General features: G+C 47.7%; 1 protein-coding gene across 3 annotated transcripts in view; it reads right to left on the minus strand.

Moving 5' to 3' along the window:
- Positions 1-23,569, minus strand: part of sema3d (sema domain, immunoglobulin domain (Ig), short basic domain, secreted, (semaphorin) 3D) — a 28,186-nt gene extending 4,617 nt beyond the window's left edge. Inside the window, exons 1-17 of one of the 3 annotated variants that reach the window (XR_009527153.1) lie at positions 23,344-23,567; positions 15,948-16,231; positions 13,137-13,297; positions 11,643-11,705; positions 11,392-11,511; positions 10,687-10,780; positions 10,067-10,195; positions 8,472-8,608; positions 6,773-6,887; positions 6,211-6,280; positions 5,811-5,955; positions 5,103-5,325; positions 4,327-4,415; positions 3,553-3,594; positions 2,345-2,502; positions 1,307-1,371; positions 18-1,201 (exon numbers count right to left, since the gene is read on the minus strand). Coding sequence is in view for 2 of the 3 variants with exons in the window: in XM_060060099.1 (XP_059916082.1) it covers positions 1,068-1,201; positions 1,307-1,371; positions 2,345-2,502; positions 3,553-3,594; positions 4,327-4,415; positions 5,103-5,325; positions 5,811-5,955; positions 6,211-6,280; positions 6,773-6,887; positions 8,472-8,608; positions 10,067-10,195; positions 10,687-10,780; positions 11,392-11,511; positions 11,643-11,705; positions 13,137-13,297; positions 15,948-16,170 (1,968 nt within the window). In the remaining variant the exon portion in view is untranslated. Of the gene's footprint in view, positions 1-17; positions 1,202-1,306; positions 1,372-2,344; positions 2,503-3,552; positions 3,595-4,326; positions 4,416-5,102; positions 5,326-5,810; positions 5,956-6,210; positions 6,281-6,772; positions 6,888-8,471; positions 8,609-10,066; positions 10,196-10,686; positions 10,781-11,391; positions 11,512-11,642; positions 11,706-13,136; positions 13,298-15,947; positions 16,232-23,343 lie in introns of all 3 variants that reach the window. The other 2 variants (XM_060060100.1, XM_060060099.1) reach the window with 2 other exon arrangements.
- Between the last annotated feature and the right edge of the window lie 1,742 nt (positions 23,570-25,311).

Below are 25,311 nucleotides of genomic sequence, written 5' to 3' on the forward strand. Positions count from 1 at the left end.
CTGCCTCCTAGAGACACCTATTGTACGTCTACCTATCCCATGTCACTAAACAATACACCCGTCTGCTAAATAAACGCCCCGTCGACACGTTTCTGCTGTACTGGTTTTGTGCCTCAGAAGGTGTTCTGGGGAGCTTGTCAACACCACAGGCCCCACCGGGTGAGGTCGTCTGGACTCAGTCACTCCTCACCTCCCTGCAGCAGACCCACTGCTGATAAACATCGGCCATGGCTTCCCTCAGCCAGGAAATAAAAGTCATGAACATTTGTGCGGCGCAACGCAAGCGTCCTGTTCCACAATGTTAAAACAACGTCAGGGTTGTGATGCCACATGTGGCTTGATGACAGCACTGAGCAGCGCTGTGGAGGATACAATGCCCAAAGAGCTAACCAGCTAACACAACAGGGCCTCGTCATCGGCATTGTAGCGGAGCCAGCCGGGATTTTGCGGCGAGATAACACGTCTTGGGACGCAGAGACCGAATCGACGGCTGATTTGCATCTTTTGATCCCATGTGATTTGTTTTGATTTGGATTTTTATCACTTCAAGGAGTTTTGCTGAAGTCACTGATGAAAGAAAACAAATATGTCTTGGCTTGTCCGCAATCCAATAAAGGAAAAGGTTCAGGCAACAACTGGCCAGGCTTGATTGAACACAAAGCCAAGCTTTGTGTTAAATCAATGATTGTGCTTAGATGCATATGCGTTTAGAGCAGAAACCAGAATGAGATTCAAAGGAGGCCAAATATGGAACCCCTGTTTTGTTTATGTCACAAAAAGCCAATAACACCGTGTAGGATTTGTTTGTTAAAGCCTTAACTATTGTTTCAGATATCTGATTCTGACCGTTTTCTTTGCACTTAATCCAAGAGTAGTGAAAGGACAGAAAGCAAACTGGGGAAAGTTTGGGCAAATGAATGATGAAAGAGGGTTTTAGTGTGTTTGTGTGTGCACGTGCATGCATGTGTGTGGTGCATGAGTGACTGTCTGGGTTAGTGGTGCATAGGTGAGTGCGCAGCTCGGAGTGCATGGGAGTACGTGCCGGCATGGGGCGAGTGTTCTCTGACCTGGTCGCGGTGCTCCATGCCCGGTCTCTGGATGTACCAGCGGATCTGGGCCTGCTGGGATTTAGGGATACACTCCAGGAAAGTGGAGTTGTTCTGCACCCCAAATAGAACTCTCTCCTCCGGCAGTCCCCCTCCTGTGGAAAGACGAAGCACCAGAAAGCATGAGGCCGTCAGATGAAGCTGATACCGGCGACCGTCTGAACGGAAGGGGATCGTGTTCGCTGGCGAGGGTGTCGTACCGTCCGCCGAGTCCCAGCACTGGCTGGCCGGGTCGCCGTGCTTAACGTCCTGTCTCCGGGCCCGCCTGGGTGTGAGAGGTTTGGGTTCAGAGGTCGACAGGGATACGAGTGGCGGGCGGACTCAGAGAGGCTCTGCAGGCGCTAGCTCTTGGGAGGTTGTTAGCAGGAGTTATTTTAAGCTGTGATTTATGTCCTTCCGCCGCTTATTGACAACAAACCATTTCTCTTGCTGTATTTTATCTTTTCTGACACGTTTCAGCACCAGCTGAATAGTGGTACTTACACCACCAAAAAAAAGAAGGTGAATGATGGAACCAAACCAAAGCAAATCTCTTATTGTTGTTGTGTTATTCCAACCCATTTAGTTTGGTCGCTCCTCACTCATCATTTTGCCGGCCTGCTGGTCATGTGAAGCCCATGCTCACCGACAGAACGGAGATCAGGTTTCAAAGGGCCCACTGAGCAGACCTCCTCTAAACAGTGCATAACAGCGCTTACCGCACAGACCAACCCAAAAGTAGATATACAACAATACTAAAGGATAACTTTCATTGTTGGCCAAGAGCACAAAAAGGCAATCTAGAAGTTTAAAATGAATTCTGAAATACAAACATTATTATGATGATAACTACTCATATCAGCGTTAGTAACCCTAATAACCCCAATGTATGTCTGTTGTCATAAATGTCAAATGTATAAAATGTATATTATATGAATGTTCTTTATGTGCCTACGACGAGAAATCAAGATGAGAAATGACAGAAGGATACTGTGAAACAGAATTTCCCTAAGGGAACAACTAATAAACTAACTAAACTAAACTAGTACTGCCATGGTGAAGCCCCCATACGTCCACCAGGGTTCGAGACGACCACAGCGGGTTCAGTACCCCGCTACGTGTAGGGTACGTGTAGGGTGCGTGTAGGGTGCGTGTAGGGTGCGTGTAGGGTGCGTGTAGGGTGCGTGTAGGGTGCGTGTAGGGTGCGTGTAGGGTGCGTGTAGGGTGCGTGTAGGGTGCGTGTGGGCCTGCGCGTTCACCTCTTGGCCGCGGGGACGTAGCGGGAGCAGGTGGTCCCGTCCCAGGCGCAGTACGGATCCCGGGCCAGGCAGCACTCAGAGCAGCCCTGCCCGTACAGCGGACACCTGCTGAGGGACACCTGGGCCAGGCCCTCACTGGAGCCCACGTACAGCTGCTGCTATGGAGACGCACACGCACACACACACACACACACACACACACACACTCAACACCTCGAATGGACGGGAACTTCTTGAGAGTTTGTTCTCTGCAGCCGGGGGAAAAGACTCGACAGTGGGGCCATTCGATCCTTAATGTTAAAAAAATGATACAAGTGCTGATATTGATTGTGCTTTGTTACGTTGGGTTGGTCTCTGTTCACCACGATACGGGAATATATCCTGCAGGCAGCGTGACACAAGAGACGACGCTTCTCCAAACACGATAGGAATAACAAGCCGCCTCGCAACCATGTTGTTTCTAAGCATAACAGGAGCCCTGAACCAACTCAGCACCCATCAAAAGCCCCGCTAACCGTTTAAAGGGCTGGTGGAATTTTTAGGAGGGCATCCATTCAAATAGATCTGCTGTGACTCGCTTTCAGCAGATTCCAAAGACAAAACTTCAAGAAGATGTCCAAAACATCATAGCAGGAAGAGCGAGGATTTAGAGGGTAGTAAAACAAGCGTGCACAAACTCTCACACGCGCTCACACACACACAGGGTTGAAGATGAAGGAACTGAGTGATTGGAAGTGAAAGGTCTACTGAAGCCCGTGACCCCCACATAATGAGTGTTGGTCAGCAGGGGGGGGGGGGGAAGAGTGGAGAAAAAGAGCGGGGGAAACTGGATAAAAACAAGGGACCATGAAGGGACCAAGTAAAGGGTCTGTATGATCTCCACGACATATACCCAGCACACACAAAACAGGAGTGCGTGCGTGCGTGCGTGCGTGCGTGCGTGCGTGCGTGCGTGCGTGCGTGCGTGCGTGCGTGCGTGCGTGCGTGCGTGCGTGCGTGCGTGCGTGCGTGCGTGCGTGCGTGCGTGCGTGCGTGCGTGCGTGCGTGCGTGCGTGCGTGCGTGCGTGCGTGCGTGCGTGCGTGCGTGCGTGCGTGCGTGCGTGCGTGCGTGCGTGCGTGCGTGCGTGCGTGCGTGCGTGCGTGCGTGCGTGCGTGCGTGCGTGCGTGCGTGCGTGCGTGCGTGCGTGCGTGCGTGCGTGCCGTCTAACCTGTTTGAATGACATCTCCATGCTCAGGATGGGAGTTGGAACCTAGAAAGGTAAACACAAACCAACATCAACCCATTAGCTCCTCAGCCAATAAACAACCGGGCTGAGCTTCAGCAGGGTCCGCTCTGAGGGACGGCAGGCCCCCACGCGCCTCAACAAGACGGATGAGGCTGTTGCTGAACAGTCCACAGAGGAACACACCGAATCCGCCCCGTTTCTCCTTCTTTTTGAGAGACATTTCATGAATATTGGAGTCTTTGATGAGGATTCGGGGCAGCGCTGAGCAGCTGGTTCTGTCTGTCAGAACACAATGTTGTTGACTGCAGAGAACATGTTCAGCGTGCGTGTCTGTCTGTGTGTGTGTTGTGGCTCATCTGTGGGAGACGTGTGTGTGTGTGGTTCGCTGTGTGAGTCTCTTTATACTTGTATGTGTGAGATGTGTTTGTGTACGTGTTCGTGTACGTGTGTCTGTGTGTATTTGTGTGTGTAGGTGTGTCTGTGTGTGTCTGTTGTTGCCTGTATCTCTGAGATGTGTGTTTGTCTATGTGTGAGATGTGTGTGATTACTCTCCTGCGAGACCTGTGTGTATATCCACGTACGTGTGTGTGTGTTTGCGTGTGTGTGTGTGTGTGTGTGTGTGTGTGTGTGTGTGTGTGTGTGTGTGTGTGTGTGTGTGTGTGTGTGTGTGTGTGTGTGTGTGTGTGTGTGTGTGTGAGGCACAGTGTGCGTGTGAAACAGACATGTGTGTACACGTGTGAATTCTCATTACGGCACCTTGAACACTTGCAGCTCCTCCAGCACCACTTCCTCCCTGGACCAATTCTCCTGAGCGATGCTCACCACCTTCAACACCGAACCAGCATCTGAGACCGACAGACAGACAGACAGTCAGACAGACAGTCAGACAGACGCGGTGAGAAGCACACAGGAAGGCCGGCGAGATGAGCAACAACCGCACAGCCGGTTTGATTCAAAACAGTGTTGACAAATGAATGAACCTTGAGGCGGTCTGCTGGTTCTTTCAACTTTGTTTCGGTTATCAGGCGGCCATGTATGCAAAACCCTTTGAATATTTAAAAGAACAATCCTTCCATGGATTGTCACGTTCTACTGCAGACTCCGAAAACTGGATTTAAAAACAGGATTGTCGTGATCAGTAATAAAGGATAATCATCACTAAATCGTCTCTTAAAATCGTTGATTTATGCTGCTTCCAGTTTAATCACAAGGACGCCTTTGGCTGGCACACAGACACAGGGGATCGAATGGTAATATACTGTCCTCTGCTGGTACATTCTGGAACTGCAATGGGAAAGAATTCGAACAAAAACGTTTCAAACTTTTCATTTACATGTTCATTAAAATTGCAACTGTGTTTGGGGATAAGTGTGTGTCCGTGTGGGGGGGGGATAAGGATGTGTGTGTTTGTGTGTGTGTTTGTATTTGTGCGGGCGTGTGTGTGCGCTTGTGCGTGCACGCGCGTGCGTGTGCATATGCATGCGTGTGCATGTGCGTGCGGTTCCTTGACATGGCGTTCACGTGTGCCTCACCTGTTCCGAGGAACATGACCTCGTACTGGCCGTCCTCAGCGGAGACGCGGTCCACCACGATCTGCGTGAGCGTGTACTCGGCGCGCACCAGCTGGAAGACGGGCCGGCCGTTCAGCGGGAGCACCGAGCCGTGCATCAGCGGGTGGAACCGCACGAAGCTGACCACCTCGTCGGGGAAGTCCTTGGTGGTCTTGATCTTCGCGTCGTACGTCTTGCTGGGGCACTGAGGGGTTGGGGAGGGAGAGAGGGTGCTGATCTCGTAAGGGTCCTCTTTAACTGAGCGCTTTCTGGAAGTTATTGTTAGCATTTTGAGTTTCATTCGCGTTAATGCATGTTCCCAGTCGTCGGGTTACTCTTCTTAAAGTCGGGTAAATGGAAATTCTAATTGACAGTTGACTCGGCAACCGTGGAGAACATCGCCCTCTCGTGTCACGCTGCAGAGTTGCAGGGAAATGCATGATAAATAAAAAAATACATGGGAAACACTCCCCCCTCCGAAGAATCTGCACTAAATGTGAAACTTTAAGTGAATATGTATCTATGCTATGAACGATAAGCCAATCTATCATACAATATTGGTATATAAAGTTTATATGAACGTATGACTCTTTGTCTGCTTGCCTCGCATCCGGATGGTAACACACACACACACACACACACACACACACACACACACACACACACACACACACACACACACACACTCACCGTCCCGGGGCGTGGGTAGGGGATCCTGCCCTCGTATTCGACCCAGCGGTGGTCGGGGCCCTCCTTGTGGGCGTAGGGTCCGTTGAACACGGCCCTGATGTCCGCCATGCTGTACACACACACCGCTGAGCCCCGGAAGATGGAGCTGGAGAGGAGAGCGAGGGGGGGGGGGGGCGGGGGTTCAGGGGAGATCCAACACAGGGCAGTGGTGTAACAGCCCTTACACACCAACCAGATTATCGGTCGACAGTCGGACGATAACCTGGTTGGTAAGATCTCCGAGGGCTGTGACCACAGCCGATCACGCAGCACACGCCATACAGACTCAGGTCAGCGAAGACCGATACTCTGTTTGGTGTGTCAGGGCCTGAAGAGAGACACGGGGTGGGGCTGAACTCACCTGGAGGTGGTGAAGACCCCGTACACCACGGGGTTCTTATCGTCTCTGGTGGGAAGCATGAAGATGTCCTCTGTATATTTAAAAAGACACAATAAAGATACATCACCGAAATATAAAACGGTCCTCTGCTTAAAAGGAAATCTGAAATAAAATATGGAAATTCCCTCTGTGAGTTAGACTGTTGATGAGTGGCCAGGCAGTCCATGTAAAACCGATAAGGCTGTTTGCCAGGTTTATGGATTCATAGGACACCAAAGCCTTGCCAATGGCACCGCGGGGTAAACAAATATCCAGTGAGACCAAAAATGAAAGCTGGCTGCTGCACAGGTAAGAGCCCACCTGCCCATTGTGTTGGCTACTTCACACGCCAGGGAGAGTGCACGGACGGAGAGATAGAGATCAAAACACAACAGAACTGAAGCAAGCAAAGTGGTGTGTGTTTGTGTCCATGTGTCTCACAGCATTGCATGTGGTTTGAGGTAGCTGCTCGTGCCTGTGTGCATTCCTGTGTGTGTTGTTGTTGTTGTGTGTGAGTGTGTGCGTGAGTGCGTGCGTGACTTACGGAGCTCATCAAAGTGTGTGTCTACTCCGTCAGGCCCAGGAATGGAGCACACCAGTCTGGCTTTGAGGAAGGTGGTCCATTTGTTGGTCAGACTCCTCAGCCCACCCACGTCATTCTACGAACCCAACAACAACAAACTGTAACTGCTGCACTGTCTCGCTTCCCTAATGGCGACGGTAATCCTCAGAGCTATTACACTAGCAAAACACATTGTGACCCCAGTTAGCGTAATGGGATGAATACATTCGAGGACAAACCCTTCCAGACCGGCCTCTACTTTCAGGACTGAAGTATAACTGATGGATCGCGTGCCCTAAAGATGCAAGTTATTTAAATAGCAACAATTGCTGAACATCTTGCGAACATACCACTAACCTGAAAACAATGAACCACAAACACGCAATATGAAACCAAGGGATAGAAAATGGAGAAACGATCAAATAATAACGTGAACAGATTAATGAAAGAGAACTCGGACATCAAACAAGAGTCCCCATTAATAATGCATTTGCTGCGGTTTGCATGTGAATGGCTTGTTTGAAGTGGCAACCTTTGATGGGAGGGGGGGCTAGGACAAGGGCACTTCAGCCCAGGCCTTTGTCTTGCCGGAGAGACGGAAACGTAAACCTCCTTATTAACATGGACAGGTGGACTAACCCAACAACAGAAAAGGGAGCAGACCTTTATGGGTCAACAAGAGCAAAAGTAAGTGTGCGCCTGAGAAAAGCAAACCCGCAAAGCACTTAACGAGCCTTGCTTCCCAACGACGAGGGGCTTCAAAAGACCCCACGAGGTCCGGCTCTCTCGGTGGAGGAGCGTCTCACAGGGACAGAGCGAGGCCGACAGTGAGGGGGAGAGTTTGAGACGGACCCAGCAGTAGAATAGCGGTGGGAGCGCTTTATAGTCTACATTGCAGCTTACTCCCAGGTCATAAATGCTCTGAAAGCTTTTTAACTGAGAATTTAGCAACGGGTCTCTGAATGCTTTGAAGGCACGACTGTTTGGGATAGTTTTAAGTGTCTTTGCTTCTTTCCTCTTTTAGATGCCGTCTATCCATGCTTTAATAACACGATTTACTTGACTGCAGCCATAAAGATTCTGGTTGTGAAGATGCTCTGTAAAATGTTTAATCAAATGTTGACAATGTGACTGGGAAGATCCTACTACACATAATTGTGTAATAATTTATTTAAGGCAGCATCAATAAATTAATTATACTTTATTTAGTCGGTGGATCATTCATTTAATAATCTTTGTGAGGTATTCGTTGTATTCACGTGTGCACCAACCAACATCCAGAGCATTCTATCTCAGTATCTATCCTGACGGCTCTCAGTGGAGCTGGGGAGCCATCCCCAGATGAAGGAGGAGTGCATCTTGATGTATCCTGCTGTCCGCAGGGTAAATCTGATCACAGGAAGCCCTCCTCCCAGTGGGTCATAAAACCCATCTGCACCGGCCCACACAGCGAGGATCTGCTTAATCAGATGTATGACTTCCACATACCCAGTCAGACATTTGGTCACCCCCCCGTGCTTGGTCTTTCTCAAGTGTTCCTCGGCTCGAGATCCATCTTATCGATGCTATACAGCAATAGCAAGGACGCTATGGCTAACACTCACTGTTTCCTCGACACGATCGCAATCCTCTCCATCCTTCTTAGTTAATTTTTTTGTCACATTCTCAATTGAGATCTCACCTTGCAGACGCGCGCCACGCGGGACAGAATGCTTTTGTCCTTGCCCTCCCGGGAGACTTCGCGGAAGAAAAAGTAGATCTTATCGTCGTCCGGGTTGTGGGTGTCGGACATGGGATGAGCCGATATGAAGCTGGCCTCTGAAGATATTGACATTAGGAGAAAATGGCCCCGGTGAAACCAGCACTAAAGCACTTCAGACCAATGCACGCTCTTCACACAAACAAACACAAAAACACCATCGATGGCCTCTGTGGGAAGCGACAAGCATAATAAATCTTTGGGAAAGGCATACGTATACAAAGTGACCCCGACGGGGAGGTGGGGGGGGGGGAGCTAAGTGTTGCGGTGACATTATATCAACATTAGCTCAACCCTTGGAGGCCGGGGCCAGACACCCCAGGGTGGGTCCCTGACTGGGGCTGCAGTGTTCACCGGGTCACTGGGTAATGCACGGGGGGCGACCGGTGCATACCGAGGTCACATCAACAGGTTCCCAGCGGGCCCGCACATAAACAAACAAACAAACAAACAAACACGTATGCATCTTGACATTCAATTCAACACACACACACACACAGAAACTCTTCATAACAGACACACACGCATCCATACACACACACAATGTAATCATCATAACAGGCAAGCACACACACACACACACACACTCAGCCACACACACTCGGCCACACAGAAACCAACATACATACACACAGACAGCCTTTCCGTCGTCTGGAGAAGAAAAAACATACGACACAAGGCAAGCCACAAAGCGAAAAAAAGACAGGAGGAGACGGAAGTAAATAAAGGAGAGTGAGGAAGACAGCCAGGAGACATAAGGACTACAATATGTCACAGAAGCAGTGCGTGTGCGAGTGAGTGTGTGTGTGTGTGACTCAGTGAAATGTGGAGCCCATGTGTCAGGAGTTAAATCTCAGTGACAACTGTTGATCCTCTGCAGCCCATCACGGGCACTAAAGCTGTCTGGTCAGCAGGCGTGTGTACACAAGCAGAAGAACGCGGCGCGTGCATTAGTCCGTGATTGAATGTGCCTGCACGTGAGCCCATATTCCTGCGTTGCATTGTCACTAATTGTACTGTTTTCGCTTCGCTTGTTTATGGGAATTAAACTCAATGCCGTGGACACGGCCCAAACACTGATGGGTGGCGCCGGGCAGCACTATAGCGTTTCATTGGCTGTTTAAACACCGTACTTTATCACTGCATTACTTTTTATGCCTCTACTATCCCCTACAATCTTCTTATTTATTCCTAATAGGTGTACAGCCCTCAGTGACTAGTCCAGGGCACTGCCTTTATATCACGCAGTAAATTACCCCGTAGTTATGGCCCTTATTTTACTGTGGCGTTCCAATAAAAGTTCCCTTTTCCATTAAATGAATCAATGAGTTCCTTTTCCGCACGGCTGGAATGTCCAAACCCACACATAGTCCCTTGTGTTAGGCAGAGTTTAGGTATACGACGATTAGGAGGAAAAACTTAAGAGCATAACAAGTTGTGACAGCACTTAGCTGGCTGGTGAGTGTTTGGCAGTGTGTGTGTGTGTATGTGTGTGCGTATGTGTTTGTAGGGGTTACCATTGATCCAGTAGTCCTCGGAGATCTCAGTGCGTATGTAGTTCTGGTCGGGCGGTGGGCCCAGGGAGCGAGTGAAGGTGGTGTCTTTGCCCAGGAAGTCTGAAGCCGTGCCTGCATACAGGTACTGGTCTAGAACAGGTTCATCAGAGTCAATAGGAGCGACAGAACCATGGCTGAATGAAGCCTATTTTTGAACTATTTTGTTATTGTGTTCAGATTCAGCAAAAATGTAGAAAGAAACCCTTGTCCAAGTAGTGTATGATTAATGATCACATTTTTGGACGAAGAACCATGCTTGTATATATTTGACTTCACTGGCTTACCTTATTCAAAACACAACAAATATGAAAACTACACACACACATACACAATCCACTCCATATGTTTATACTTCTTTGCCAAACTCGTGTTTTTAATAATTTTCAATGTTGCTGTTAAAACAAGCATATTGTGCAAGGAGAGCAAATCATGACGGAAAGACGATTGTTAGAAACAGATTCACTCAAACATCTGTGGGGATGTGCACAGATTATTGTTTATTTAGAGCATATGTGCTTGCAGGATCTAGATATGTAATAAAGACATAGAGCATCCATCTCTCACGTTAGTAACTGTCTCACCTGTAAGGACTGAGGTGAATGGTTGCCGGGGATCAAAAGGACATTTTAATCTCCCCGATTCAAACGAGCTGGGGAGCAGCTGGAACACCCCGCTCTGAAATACAGCGACCGCACTGATATATATCACATCCATGAACACATCATGCCCAAATCAGTTTTTCACTCCTGTTCATGTAACATGCTAGCTTTGTGAAACCATCCAGGAATCATGCTTGAGTTTCACAATGAATCTCAGTCAGGCTGGGAAGAGATTGAGTTCCATTTATGGGCAAGGGCTTGTTCAAAAAACGTCAGCCGATCAGATCACATTACTGTGAGACTCTATCCCCTAGCTCTTGGCATATCCAGTGCAAACTAAACTAAAAGCAGATTCTCCTCCTCTGAGAAAGCATTCCGTGCACATTTCTGTTAATCTTTACACATTGTTATTTAGTCTATATCAGATAAAATGGCTTTGCTCCATCGATTGCTACGCCTCCCTAGGGCCCAGCCAAAGGGAGGTGTGGCCATGCTACAGTCTCTGGCGCTCCTTGCCTCGTTATTAACTGAAACTCCCTCTCCAAAGTGCCTGATTGGTCCGGTCATTTTTTGGAGGGATAGACTTTCCACCAGATCGAGATCGAGATCACACTCGGAGAGAAACACAATGTGACCTTGGATGGTCTCACAAGGCTAGCTGCAGGCTGCCATGCTATCATATAATACCTCTCTGTGGCCGGTGAGCTCGATGAAGGCACAGGTGGGGTGGAAGGCTCCGGTGCCACAGGCGTACACGTGCGTGTGGTTGTAGTTGTGGAGCACCCGGACAAAGTTAGCACACTCCAGCTGGGTTCAGAGGTCAAAGGGGAGGGAAAGTAGGGGGGGGGGGGGGGGGGGATTGCTGCATGTAGATCCATTCAAAAACAAAGTGGAATCCATCAAATCAAATGTTGTTGTGTTTTCTTCTTTAGACTTACATTTACATTTTTCCCAGCCAGTTTGCACATCTTCACTCTGTCAAGAGAAGCAGGCCAGACGATCTGAGGATAGACAAAAGCAGGGTAAAGAATGACCCACGGCGTACTCTGACATGTGGTTCCTTTGAACTAAAATAAATCACATACTTTGTGCAAGAACCATTCTGATCCAGGGCTTTGGAGAGGTGATCAATGGCATTAGCTTGGTGGTGGATACTGTCGGTATGAACACCTCTGGTTCAGAGGTGGAACACATCAGAGTGACCACGCTAGAATGGGCCTTGAACACACCGCTCCATGTCCACATGGGTTATAACAGGCTTATGTGCTTAGCATGTTTCCCCACAAATCCCACCATGGAGGGCCATCGCCTTCGCTATTTATGGGTCAACAGAGCCTCGGCACACACCACCAGGGTCTCGTGGTGCTGGAGGCTTGCATGCCGCAAAGGGCCATTCACGTCACCTCGATGTATCGATGGAGTACAGTGAGTGGCGCTCAGGAGCACTTTGGCGTGAGGTAGAGTTCTGAATCAGATCGAGCATTTGAGAGGACCCGGGCATTTTTTCCACATTATACAATAGAGAGGGCTTATGGTCAATACTTTTGCCTGGAAGGAATGATCACCCCATCATTACTGGATGGTACCGGCTTTTGTCTCCATCGTACTACACTAGTCACACTACTCTGTATATAATGGTCGATGTTTCAACAACTGATGGTGGTGGTTTCCCTTGAATGGCCACCGGAGAGAGTACAGAAGGGCAACACTTTAAGAGCTGGAAGTGAGAGTTAAACCAACAAGATAAAGATCCACTTAATACAAAGTCGTCTGCTCGCGGATCAACCACAGCTGCGTAAACACAGTCCGACTCCCCAAATCTTAACACATGTCGCCCGTGGCTTTTAGTGTGCTGACATTGGAGTGCATTTGGGGGTACGCGTTGTGCATCTTTTTGCATACATAAATGCAGTTATCTATCTGTGCCGTGTCTTCGGGCCAACGTAAGCTCTTAACATGTGATTACAGTGAGCGGCAGCACACAGGTCTGCGGGACCAGCACACAGGTCTGAGCGCATTCCATCTTTGCAGTGCACCAGGCAGCAGTAACGGAGAAATACCTTGCATGACCTCTGACAGGTATGCAAGGATGAGGAGATAAGTCAGGTAATGAGGACGTGTTCGCAGAGCACGGCGTGAGGGCGTGCCGACGTCTCCAGTGACTCCGAGCATGCGTCTGGTTGTCTGAGGATGGGAGTAATTATTGTGCGTGTGTGTATATTATGGTCCACAGAGTACTCCGCTCCACTCTCTTCCTGCATATTCCCCTTCTGCCGAGGGTGCAAGGGGTCTTGAGACTTATCTAAACATCTCCAAGTATAGATAAACACCCTCCCCCCCTTGACAGAGCACGAGCAGTCGTAGACGCAGCGGTAACCTTCTTTTTGGCGCATGTTCAAGACGGTAACACTTCGTGAAGCAGGGTACGATACCTTTCGGGGGGCTCTGGAGAGGTTGTCGGGGTCAAGGAGATAGACGTGATCCCTGGCCCCCAGTAGAAGGCGACCCTTCTCTTCGTCCAACAGCAGCGTGTGGGAGTGGAGGCCCCCAGAGGCCCCCATAAACACAGACACACTGCCACTCTGCACCAGCTCTGAGAGGAGGGCCACAGGGGGAGAAGAGCATTTAGAGCTCATTTCATATTTGTTCAATTATTATAATCCATTCATTCTGAGGGAGCACTTTGCAATCGCTCACAATTTCTATTCTCAAATAGTGTATAGTAGTAGTAGTAGTAGTAGTATCATTTAAAATTGGTTACGTCTGTGCAGGAAATAAGCTCCATAAGAGCGTGATCTTTTATCCAATGGGATATGAGAATCCTAGCAAGTAATCAGCTGAAGCATCACAACGGGAACTCAGGAAAAGAATGGACAACATAATAAAATAGAGCTGTTTACAACTGCGCCATTGGCAAGTACATTGCCTGTTCTGAGCCCGAGTAGGAAATATCCTTATCCCGGCTGTATCGAGCATGGGTCAGTACAGAAGCATTCCCAGAGTAAACACTGGCCTGATGCGCGGGCGACAGCCAGCGGGAGTCTCTCTGAAAGGATTGACTTTGTGATTACCCTCTCCGTGTGAGGGATTGCGGGAGGTTGCTAACCTCCACTGTTTGAACTCCCCGGACCTCCTCTAGTCAGTGGCCCACGCACGGCACTTTAATGCCTCCTTCTATACACACACCCCGTGCTCCCATCTTCACCTCTGTGCACTCTTACACACATTGAAAGACGGCACATGGACGCGCACACACACAGTTAGACAACAAATGTTTTCAGAGACCCACACAAAGACACAAACTCACATATATGCCTGCATCTAAAATGCCCCCAAAGACCAAGAAACACACACACACACACACACACACACACACACACACACACACACACACACACACACACACACACACACACACACACACACACACACACACACACACACACACACACACACACACACCCTTTGCCCCTCTCTCTCTCTAAAGCCAGAGCTAAACCTCACAGAGAGATTAGCGATGCTAGCCTTTGGCTAACGCTAATCTGTTCTGTAAACACACAGCACTGTGAGCCCATTGAAAAGGCATTGGTTAGCTTTTACAGCTTAGCATAAGACTCCACACCTTTCACTGGAGAGCACAGCCTGCAGCAGCTCCTTTCAACAAGTCCTGGTCGTTAGCTTCAAGGCTAAAGCACTGGAGCACTTTAATCGTCACATTTATTTGATTTAGAGAGCTCAGGCAGGCGTGCAGTCAGTAGGTTTAATTCAGAATCAATAAACGATTGATTCCGATTTTTGCAATGTGATACTGTGTTGTATCAAACAGACCGCCTTGTGCAAGTAAAGAGATCGGTTCTCAATTCCACTTTTTCTGACTCTAGTGAAACTTTAATGTATTTCTGCAACAACACACGATGACGATTCACTTTATGCCCCATCAAGTACGCTCATGAAAAGCAACATATTATCTATATAAAGATCTATTCTAGCTCTGCTTCAACCCATTCATCAATCACAGTCAACTGACTTCCTTGCAACAGAAATCCAAAATATAAGCATCAGTTTCAACAAAGCCAGATTTTACGAGGCTGGTCAACTCGCATGGTGAAGCGACCACAGGCTTCACCCCGGCCAACTAAAAACTGAGGATTTTCTTTGATCGGTCACTTTCTTATTTACTTGTGCAAGCTCTGATGTTTAGAGAGACAATTCGAAAAACTAAGTGATGTTGATGTGTGACTGAGGTTGTAATCAGTGCTAGGGAATAGAGCTTGGCTGCAATTTTAACTCTGTCTTGGTAAATAAGAGTTCAACATGGACACATTCAAAATAACTTTGCACAAATCAACCAATAAGGTGCGTAAGTGTCTGAGATAATGAGTCACTTATCTTGAAAGAATATTCAAATAAATCTGCATTTCATTTTTTTATGATAAAAAGCGGCCTGCAAAAGGCACAAGCAATGGGAAACGCTGTAGCTAAACTGCAGCCTAACTGCTAAGTAAATAGCTACAATGTATTCCTGCTGTATAGTTGTATTTATTTTGGAATCGGAGGACATGAAAGCACATCTATTTCAAGCAGAGTTTGGTTTAGGAAGCACTTAAGTGGCCAAAAGTTTTTGCAGGGTTGAAGGCAGAGAAAATATACTTTGGGCTCGCTATGGGGAATCTACTTTACAGGGCAGGACCAGTGTGTTCTGTCCCTCCTGGTCTGGTATTCTAGAGATTAAGAAGCCTTCGTAGAATGTGCAGTTAAAACAAAGTCTGCAGTAAAGTTCAAAAGGTTTTTTTTTTTTTTTTTTAAGGGAGCTGTAAACTAGCTTTCCTACGGTGGAACTAAGCAAACAATTCGGTACCATAGCACTGAAGCACAAGGAACCCAATGCAGTCCTGGAACAGGTTGATATAAACATGAAAAACTGAGCATAGTATACTCTGAGTGTAGCCGCAGAGTATATTGTTGTATTTCACTTAAAAAATATATATACATTTATATTTTGACACACACATTCAGGAAAACATTCTTCTGATGTTAAATCTTGTAAGATATGACAAAAAAAGCAACTTGTATTTTTAAAGTGCAGAAATCATATACTTTAATCTGTCTATATTATGAAAGCCTAAAAAAGGCTAACAAATAAATAAATATTAATACACACACACACACATTCCCAATAGTATTCCACAATCCCTCAACATTCCCAACCTCCGTCCACCCACGTTGAGGTGTGGTCCCCCTACCTTTGTGGCTGAGTGTGACCCTGGGTACCCCCTGGAGTGAGGCGCTGGCTGCTGATGGCAGAGGAGCGCCCAGGAGCAGCAGCGGCAGCAGGCCCAGGAACAGCAGCCTCGGGTGGGAGGCTGTCCGAGACCTCACCGAGGCCCCCCGCAGCGCCCTCCGTGGACCTGGGCGGCCGTGTGTCTCCTCCTGGGAGAGGCTCCCGGTACCAGAGCACCCATCCATCTTCCTGGTGGGTGGGTTCAGTGTGTTAGGCCCGGTGTTTCAGCGCTCACTCCAAAGGGCCCTGAAAGAGACACACAGCCCTTTAGTCATGGCAACTCTGTGTGTGGGTCTGTGTGTGGGTCTGTGTGTCTGTGTGTGTGTGTGTGTGTGTGTGTGTGTGTGTGTGTGTGTGTGTGTGTGTGTGTGTGTGTGTGTGTGTGTGTGTGTGTGTGTGTGTGTGTGTGTGTGTGTGTGAGCTCAGTGATGATACTTGAAGTAGTTAAGCTGGAAAGTATACCCGAGCAGGAAATGTACACACACCGGTTGTTGTGGGTATTCATTCATTTCACCATGGAGTCCTGCAGGCATGTGGCTTGCCCTGCTACTTGGCTTCAGCTGTTGTCTTGCAACAGCCTATCCCATTGTTTCTCATTTTAAACCTTGTTTGCTCAAAACAAAGTCACAGAGTCTCTCATTCTCTCTCTAACTCTCTCTCTGTCTGTCTCCCTCTGTCTGTCTGTCTGTCTGTCTGTCTGTCCGTCTCCCTCCCTCTCCCTCCCTCCCTTTATGTTATATTATAAATGGACCATGTCCTATCCCACTGTTCATGCTACATTAGACAGACCGATGCTGCAGACATTTGTCAATCCACACTGACGGCTACAAAGTATATCAGTTGATTAAAGCAGCATAGCCGAGGGGAGCATCCATGTTTGTGGTGTTCTTACTCTGTCGCGTCTGAGTGAATGAGCCGGAACACTCATTGTAGCACAGCGCTGAAGTGTTAGACCGATGGCAGTTGGTTTTCTTTTGAATTGTGTTTTGACTGAGAAATGTATTATTCAAGGGTTGTAATCGTGTGAAAGACATGTTGGGGCCCTCGGCTGAATCTCAGAGGGGATCTTTTTTTCGGGTTTCTTTCAGAGACGCGTCTCAGCGCTGAACATCCTGTCGAGCTACTCATTAACTTGTCGACGAGTAAGCAACAACTTAATTAGAAGAAAAATGAATGAATCCAAAGAATGTGTGACCTCCGACTCACTCGTTCCCCTCCTCTCTGCCTCTATTCTTCATTCTTTCTCTCCTCTCCCCTTTCTCACCCCTTCTTTATCACCCTCTCCCCCTCCTCTTCCCCCTTCTCCTGTCCCATCATGAGATACATCAATATGAACCTGTCTCAGGACAATCTAAACATGTCAAAACTAATTAATGGATCCCTTCAATGCATGCACATGCACGCACGCACGCACACACAGACTAATAACCAACCAGTTTTCACCCTCTGGGAAATACTTAACCAAGAAAAACAACCAACACCAATATTGTTGCAATTGAAGCAAGTGGGCGTTCGATCACCTACTTCAAACTCTGGCTGCAGGGCATCACTCACACACGCACACAAGCACAAAAAATATACTGTGTCTGCACTCTGCACACACACAGCCTGCACACCGTGGCAAGCAACTCATATCTGAGTGAGGGAGCTATGGCGGGAGGGGAGAGGGGGAGAGCCTCCTTAACTAGGAGAGGGCAATGACACAATCTCAGTCATGTGAGAACAGTTCATGTCAAGCATGCTCCATCATCTTCTCAGCGCCGCCGAGCCAGAGACGTCCATCACAGGCAGCGGGGAGGGGATGGCCCGGGGCAGGGCCTGGCTCCAGAAGCACCAGGGAGGCTCCGGCGGTAGGAGTGCACGGTAACATGCTCCGTCTGCTTTCAATGGCTGACAAGGAGCCGTCAAGGGCGGAGAGATGCCTAGCAGATACCCGCTGTGGGTGGATCTCTCTCGCCGTCTGTCTCCCTCTTCGGAACATTCAGACACTGAGTTTTGGCAGATGCACAGAGTACCTCAGCCACTCTCCTGCTTTTACTTTTACTACTTCTTTAACTGGATGGAACAGACTCGGGAAGACGGTGATGCAATGCATTGCACTCCTTTATAGACGACTAACAAGCAGCGGGTATATTTTCTGACGTTGGGTCTTATCTTCTACATTTTATTGTGATGTCTAGCATATCTGTGATCCCAGAAACCATAATGCTGGTTGCAGCCCAGCACAAAGAACCAGAATGTACATAGAAAGGGTTGAGATTTGATCCTCTCCTGGTTAAATATAATACAATAATGATTGACCCCTGCCCCCCTTTAGACAATTATGTACTGCATCATAGCATCCGGCAAACAGTGTGAAGTTAAAAACACCAGAGAGTGATGGAGATTGACGGCAAGAAAGTGTGTGTGTGTGTGTGTGTGTGTGTGTGTGTGTGTGTGTGTGTGTGTGTGTGTGTGGGAGAGAGGCGAGAAAAAGAGATAGTCAAATGCCATGCAGGTCAAACTAACAACCAGCTGTTTCCTACAATCGCTGTTGTCTTTGAGAGTGTGGCTTACACACACGCGCACACACACGCACACACACACACACACACGCACGCACACACGAGGTGGAGCGGGCGGCTGATCTGAAACAATCCTGAGTGTGATGGTGACAGACCGAATCCGATGATCTCAGAGCCCAGCAGAAAGCAGTTTAACCGCCGTCAACCGGGGTTCTGGCCCGACATCAAACACAACGCACGCGGCCATAAAGACGTGCCGTTCCCAAACACAACTATGCAGCCAGTTCATATTACCACCATTAACCACACTGTATATTATACTAACCCTAAACCTCTGGAAGCGTAGTCCCAGTGTGGAGGATCAGCTAGAGGTGAAGAACACCACCGCTGAGTCCCTGAAAACAGGAAGCCTCAAAGATGAGAGGCAGTAGACATAAGGCAGCCAGGCAGCCAGATGGACGGACAGAAAGACAGGCAGACGGACAGACAGCCCTAATGAGGTGTCCTGTGAGCAGAGAGAAGGACCCCGCTGGGCAGGGTATTATCAGAAGTCCCCGTCCCTCCAGGACTTAATGCCGTGCCGTGCGCCTTGGTTCCCTGACCACAGGCAGTGGCCCGTCAGAATAACACCGCTAATTGTTTCTAGCTCTCAGGACATTAGCTGCTTTTTCTTGGCAGCCGTCGACCACCTTGTTTTTTCTACTTTAGGATCAAGCGAGCGGGCTACCCCCCCTGTGAGGCTGTGTGCGTTCTACCAGGGTGCAGTACAGCACTGACACTGGAACATATAGGAGTCTCTGTGTTGGGACCAAAACACACACGGGGACAGGAACAAAAACAAAAGTAACTATAAGTTACTTTAGCAAAGAATAAGAGAAAACAGTGTAGCTCGGGAAGGAGTCGAATACAATTGAAAGACATTTCATAGAAAAGTCAAAGGATGTCTAAGGCTATGATTGAGCTCCTCTTAATTGTTATTTTCAGTTGAATTGTTAAATAATAGACTGCTAATGTCCGTTAATAATGCTACTCTATTTTAAAATAGATCTTTAATCTTAATTTTTTAACTTGCCTTTTTAACTTTCTATTTTACTCATTCCTTTGCGTATGTTTTCTTTTACTTATCTATTATTTTATTTTATTGTATGAAAATATTTATATGTGAAGCACTTTGAGTCTGCCTTGTGTATGAAAAGTGCTATATAAATAAAGTTGCCTTGCATTAATTTGATTTTTCCTAGCTAAATGAAAAATAAAAATGAATTAAAGAAATATAATCAATACAATGTATGCCCAGACTAGAAGAACATTTCCAGCACGGTCCTCCAAATTGGAAGTGTGAGTACAGCACACACGTCCTGGGTGATAATTATTCCAACTATAAAGGTCAGCCAGTCTGGCTGCCTACGTTTCCCCCGTTCTCCGCGGTCTGTTGTCTGAAAATACATCAGTCATATAATACAGCAGAGCGCAGTTGTTAAGGTAACAGGGAACACTGCGGCCTGCAGACGAAGCTTTCCCTCTGCCTTTGTCGGAGACTAGCTTTATGTTTACCATTACCTAAAGCCGCTATCGCCTTCAGCAGGAGAGGACACAAGCTGACACACTATACCCCTCCATGTAACTGAACCGGGTCGAACGGAGGGCGACTTCTAACACATATGCAGGTGGGAAGCAGCGAGGAGGGGGGGGGGGGGGGGGGAATTATACCGGATTAAGGGTCTGAACCTCTTCAATGGTGCAGTGTTCAATCAGAAAGGGCCAGAAGAAAAAATTGAAACTAAGTTGAATGGCTATTTGATATGCCTAGGATGTTCAGTGGCTGCCCGTAACTATGGCAACGCATGATAGATACACAAATGGAAAAACTTGCTGGCAGGAAGGACTACGCAAGTAACTCTACACACCCTGTTATTGACACATTCTGATCGGGGAAATCAGGGCTTGTGCAATGCAGAGGTTATGATTCACAGTGAAGGTGTCTCTGTGTCTTCATGGACGTTTGCATGTATACTGTGCGAGCGCGAGTGTGTGTGTGCACGTGCGTACATAGGTTTGGTATTTGTGTGTTTATGCATTTGTGCGAAGCATGCTGATGTGTCAATGTGTGCAATGTGTGTGTGTGCGTGAGTGTGCGATCGTGTGTGCCACGTGCTCCGTTTAAATGGGTGTAATTTGATAGCACCTTAAGGTAGGCAGATGGGGCCAACAAAGAGAGGTTTATAATTGAGTTACATGTCAAAGTGCTCTTGTTTTGCTGTTGCATAGCCTGGGGCCAAGGGGCTCTACTATAGCAGTCCCCTATCAGAATGTTCCCTATCAGCTAGAAGCTATGGGACAAGAGCTCGAATTCTCTCTGTGTCCGGGAACAGGCTCAAAGGGACTACACTCCTGAAAGCAGGGTGGAATCCAGTAGTGTGGAGGAACAAGGGAGGGGATTCAATGCAGCCAGGGTGTCTCTCCGCCAGTCAACTGCACCACCGCCATGGACCGTCTAAAGATAGTAACATCACCAGCCCTCTAAAAGCACCTTTCCTCGCCCGAGCCACAAGCAGGGAGTCCTGAAGCCAGACCATATAAGGGTGGACTAGAATGACACATAACAGCCTTTTTATTTTTTTTCTTACACTCTCCACAGAGACACACACACACACACACGCATACAAAACCTGCAGTGTTGAGAAAGCCAATGTCTGAAGTTTCGGTTTTCGGCGCAGTGGGATGGCAGAGCCTGTGCTACGCGCCGTAACACAGCCAGCCGTGGTGGAATGAAGGCTGCGGGCCATTTACAACAGAGCAGAATATTGATGCTAGAACTGCAAGGGGCTGTTGGATCAGTCCAGGCATGCCACACTAAGCACGAGGTGAGACACGGGCCACAGGGTGGCTCTGACACAGCACAGCTATGTGAGATGAAGTGGAAATGACCCGTGCCCTGTGCTGTTTTCAATACCCCCAGAGCCAGTTATCCCAACAGAAACACCATTATCAAGCACAAACCGCACCGGCCAACTGTCAATGCTTTAGTTTCAGCCACAGAGGAATATAGTGTGGAGTGTTTAAACTGTGAATTTGTAAGTAAGCTTACCTGTGTGTGTGTGTGTGTGTGTGTGTGTGTGTGTGTGTGTGTGTGTGTGTGTGTGTGTGTGTGTGTGTGTGTGTGTGACATCAGTGCAGTGGAGCAGTGACTGGATGGAGCTCACAGAGTCTAATCAAAGAAGGTTTTCAGAGTCCCCCCTCTCAGGCAGAAATGATTTATTTATGCGCCTGACATGCTGGTCAAATACACTGCAATGTGCCAGAGAAATTATTATCCGAAACACCCCAATCACTCCACCCTTCTATTAGCTTTAGCGCTCTCTCCCTCTCCCTCTCCCTCTCCCTCTTCCCCCCCCCCCCCCCCCTTGCTTGCCGCCTCTTCCCTCCCAAATGTAGCTTTCTGTCTCTCTGGTGCTCAAGATGTCTATTTGCATTACTTCTCTGCTGTTGATCCGGGTTGAAGTAAGTAGTTTAAAATCCTCTTTTAGAAGCAAGTTTGTCCTCTGCCCTGTCAGTTCAATCGGGTGTGAGGCTGACTATCTGGGCAGCAGTGCTCCTCAGGCCCTCATGACTGAGGTTCTTTCAGCTCGCCTGCCTCGAACACCCACTGGCATATAGTAAAAACAAAGTGCTTGTGAATACTGCATAAACGTAGGATGGTTTCACTCAAGGCCACACTCGGCACCATACGCAATGTTTGGCTCAGTGACACGTTGTTTAACATTTTAAAATCGTAATGTTTAACATCTTGATGTCAAATGACAAAACGCTCTATACTTAAGTGCAATGTCAGTTGTAGTTTGAGCGTGTGCGGCCCTCTGAAAGCATACAAGTTACAAACGTCCCCTCAGCCTGCCCAAATATATTTCTCAACTTGAAGGGAGGCAGTCATCTGCAGAAGAGTTTGCCCTCTAACTATGCCGAACATCTGGCTTAAAACATACAGTTTGGATTACACCACTATCACAAAGAAATGATGTGAGTAATTTGAGACACAATTCCACAAAGGTAACTGAAACACAAAAGCTGGAGGAAGAGGCAAGATAGGCATATAAAAGTCAACTGATTCATTATATTAGTAAGCTATTGTTATTCACATGAAAAAAAACAATATACTACAACCAACAAATAAAAACAATACTTGGTCCTGGTTTACTGTCTAAATCGAAATGAAACATTGCAGTTTGTGTATAAATTACCAGCTTTGTGAATAAATTACCAACAATATAACGTTACGTCAATAAGCATAGTCAAATGGGCTGATTCAAATAAAAAAATGAGTTGGCCAATGTTGTTTGGCAAAGGCCCAAGTCCCTGAATCAATACTGCCAGTGACCAGAATAATGTTGTCTATTATTTAATTCGACATATTCAATACGTTTATAATCTAACGGTAGGCCTACATGTTGTATTAACAAAGGCTAAAGGACTATGATAAGTTTTTTGTTTCGTTTTATATTTGTTGGGATCCAGTTGTTTGATTTCGGACTACAGAATGACCAACAGCCATGTAATTAACCTACTCCAATAACTAATAATGAGCCAATAATAAATTATAAATGTGGACAATATATTACAAACTAACGTTAGGCATATGCCACAAAGTTAAGCGACAACAGGTCGCACAGTCCATGTGTCTGCTTTATGGAATCGATACGTCCATCACAAGCAATTGTAACATAATGTTCATCAAACTATTTCTCAAATGCAACGCGTTGACACATCGCGGCAGGCTGTAGCCTACTGCCGCAACTTTACATCCGTTTAGGGAGGAAGGATAGCAGGTGAGCCGCTTCGCTACAAGTTGAGCCTTACCTGCGTCTTCTTCTTCCAGCCAAATTAGGTCTCAACTCTTTCCCTCTGCGGCCACCAACCTCTGACCAACAACTAAAAGAGCTCGGTCTCACTTGATGGCACTTGTACAATCGCATGTATTCCCCTAGCTCCTAGCTTAGTTTATTTACGAACTGTCCAACAACGCTCTTGAACTCTCAGTGCACTCGCGCGTGTTGGATGACTGAATCTGAAAGCAGCTCGCGCCGGGAGGGAGGCAGGCAGGCATGCTGCAGACGCCCAGTCGTCCCGGAGGGGAGGGGTTAGCGGGGCCTCAGCATCTGCACTGGTGCCAGGTCCTTCTCCCTGGCCCTGCGGTCAGCTCCTCATGATGTGAGGAGGATATTATACTGTATTTATACTGTCTCGCTCGACCCTAAATAAACTGCTATTTGAGGATGTTCCGACTATTTATTTTGTCAATGAAAAAATTTGATTTGAATTCTAAATTCCAACCACACATTAAACATCCTCCAAATGACGATAAATTGTTGTTTTAAATTGTTTGAAATTGCTTTGAGTTTCCCCTAATGTCGTCTTTATGTGGGCCAACACAGCCCGTCTAATCTATATTGCACCCTGTAAATATGGAAATGCTTACACTGTATAACTGCTGTGCATCAGGGAATGCTGTCTTGTTTGGTGCTGCAGCAGCACACAGGTTGAAGAAAGACAGACTTCTTAAGGCTGAACAATAAACAAAGAAGACGAAGACGCTGATGTCTATATGCATATAGCCGATATTCTTGGTAGGCTTTCAGTCGGACTAAAGGAGGATGTGAAGGAGAGCAATGCTTCATGGGAATAGGTGAGGGGCTATCCATCTCTGGTTGGCCGTGCTCCGGTGTCGGCTCCCTCCTGAACAGTGGCGTGAGGCAAGCAGCTGTGTTTGAGTTTGGGCTTGCAGACGGACCGCTCCGCAGGGCGGAATCCTCTTGGCTGCCTGTCTCCTAGACACATGGTGCGTTCACAATCCGCTCCCTCGCTTTGAAGTAAACAGTCCCTCCTGCGTGGAGGGTTTGCACATGGGGACACAGTCAGGGATTAAACCCAAACACACAGAGCAACACACACACAAAGGCGCGCGAGCACACACACATACACACACAAAGCTTGCTTTCGTGGCCAGGTCATTGCCAAGTGTATGCAGAGGTCACCTCACACCCCAGTGTTAAAATAAGGTCATATGTCACCCGGCTTTGAGATGTAAACAGAAACAGACGGCTTGTGTCTCCCAAATATAAAAGATAAGATGTTGATAAAAAAGTTCACCTATTGGCCCTGACAACAGCCAATGTTTAGGATGGGTTACATTTGAGTGGGCCGACATCTTAGCTAATAGCATTTTGTTAACGAACTTAGAGTGGTGTCCGGCCTCCCTGAAATGTAATGTTAGGCTGTGCCCATTGAAATGGATTCTCTCTCTGTCTCTCTCTCTCTCTCTCTCTGTCTCTGTCTCTGTCTCTGTCTCTGTCTCTGTCTCTGTCTCTGTCTCTGTCTCTCTCTCTCTCTCTCTCTCTCTCTCTCTCTCTCTCTCTCTCTCTCTCTCTCTCTCTCTCTCTCTCTCTCTCTGTCTGTCTCTGTCTCACTCACTCGCTCACTCACTCACTCTCTCACTCACTCACTCAGTCTCTCTATCTTTGCTCTATGGCTCTCCCCTCTCTATTTGACTCTTCCCTCTTCCTTTGGTGCCCACACACACACACACACACACACACACACACACACACACACACACACACACACACACACACACACACACACACACACACACACACACACACACACACACACACACACACACACACACCTCTCTCAGTCCCCCACCCCACCAGAAGTCTCTGGAGGATGGGCTGGGATGGAATAGACAGGAGAGGCCAACATGTCTGTGTTTGTTTTACACACTCGGGTGTCGTCAGCAGTACCGCTCTTCCCTTCACCCCCCGCTCT

The sequence above is a fragment of the Gadus macrocephalus genome, chromosome 9 (assembly GCF_031168955.1).
Source record: "Gadus macrocephalus chromosome 9, ASM3116895v1".
Taxonomy (NCBI): domain Eukaryota; kingdom Metazoa; phylum Chordata; class Actinopteri; order Gadiformes; family Gadidae; genus Gadus; species Gadus macrocephalus.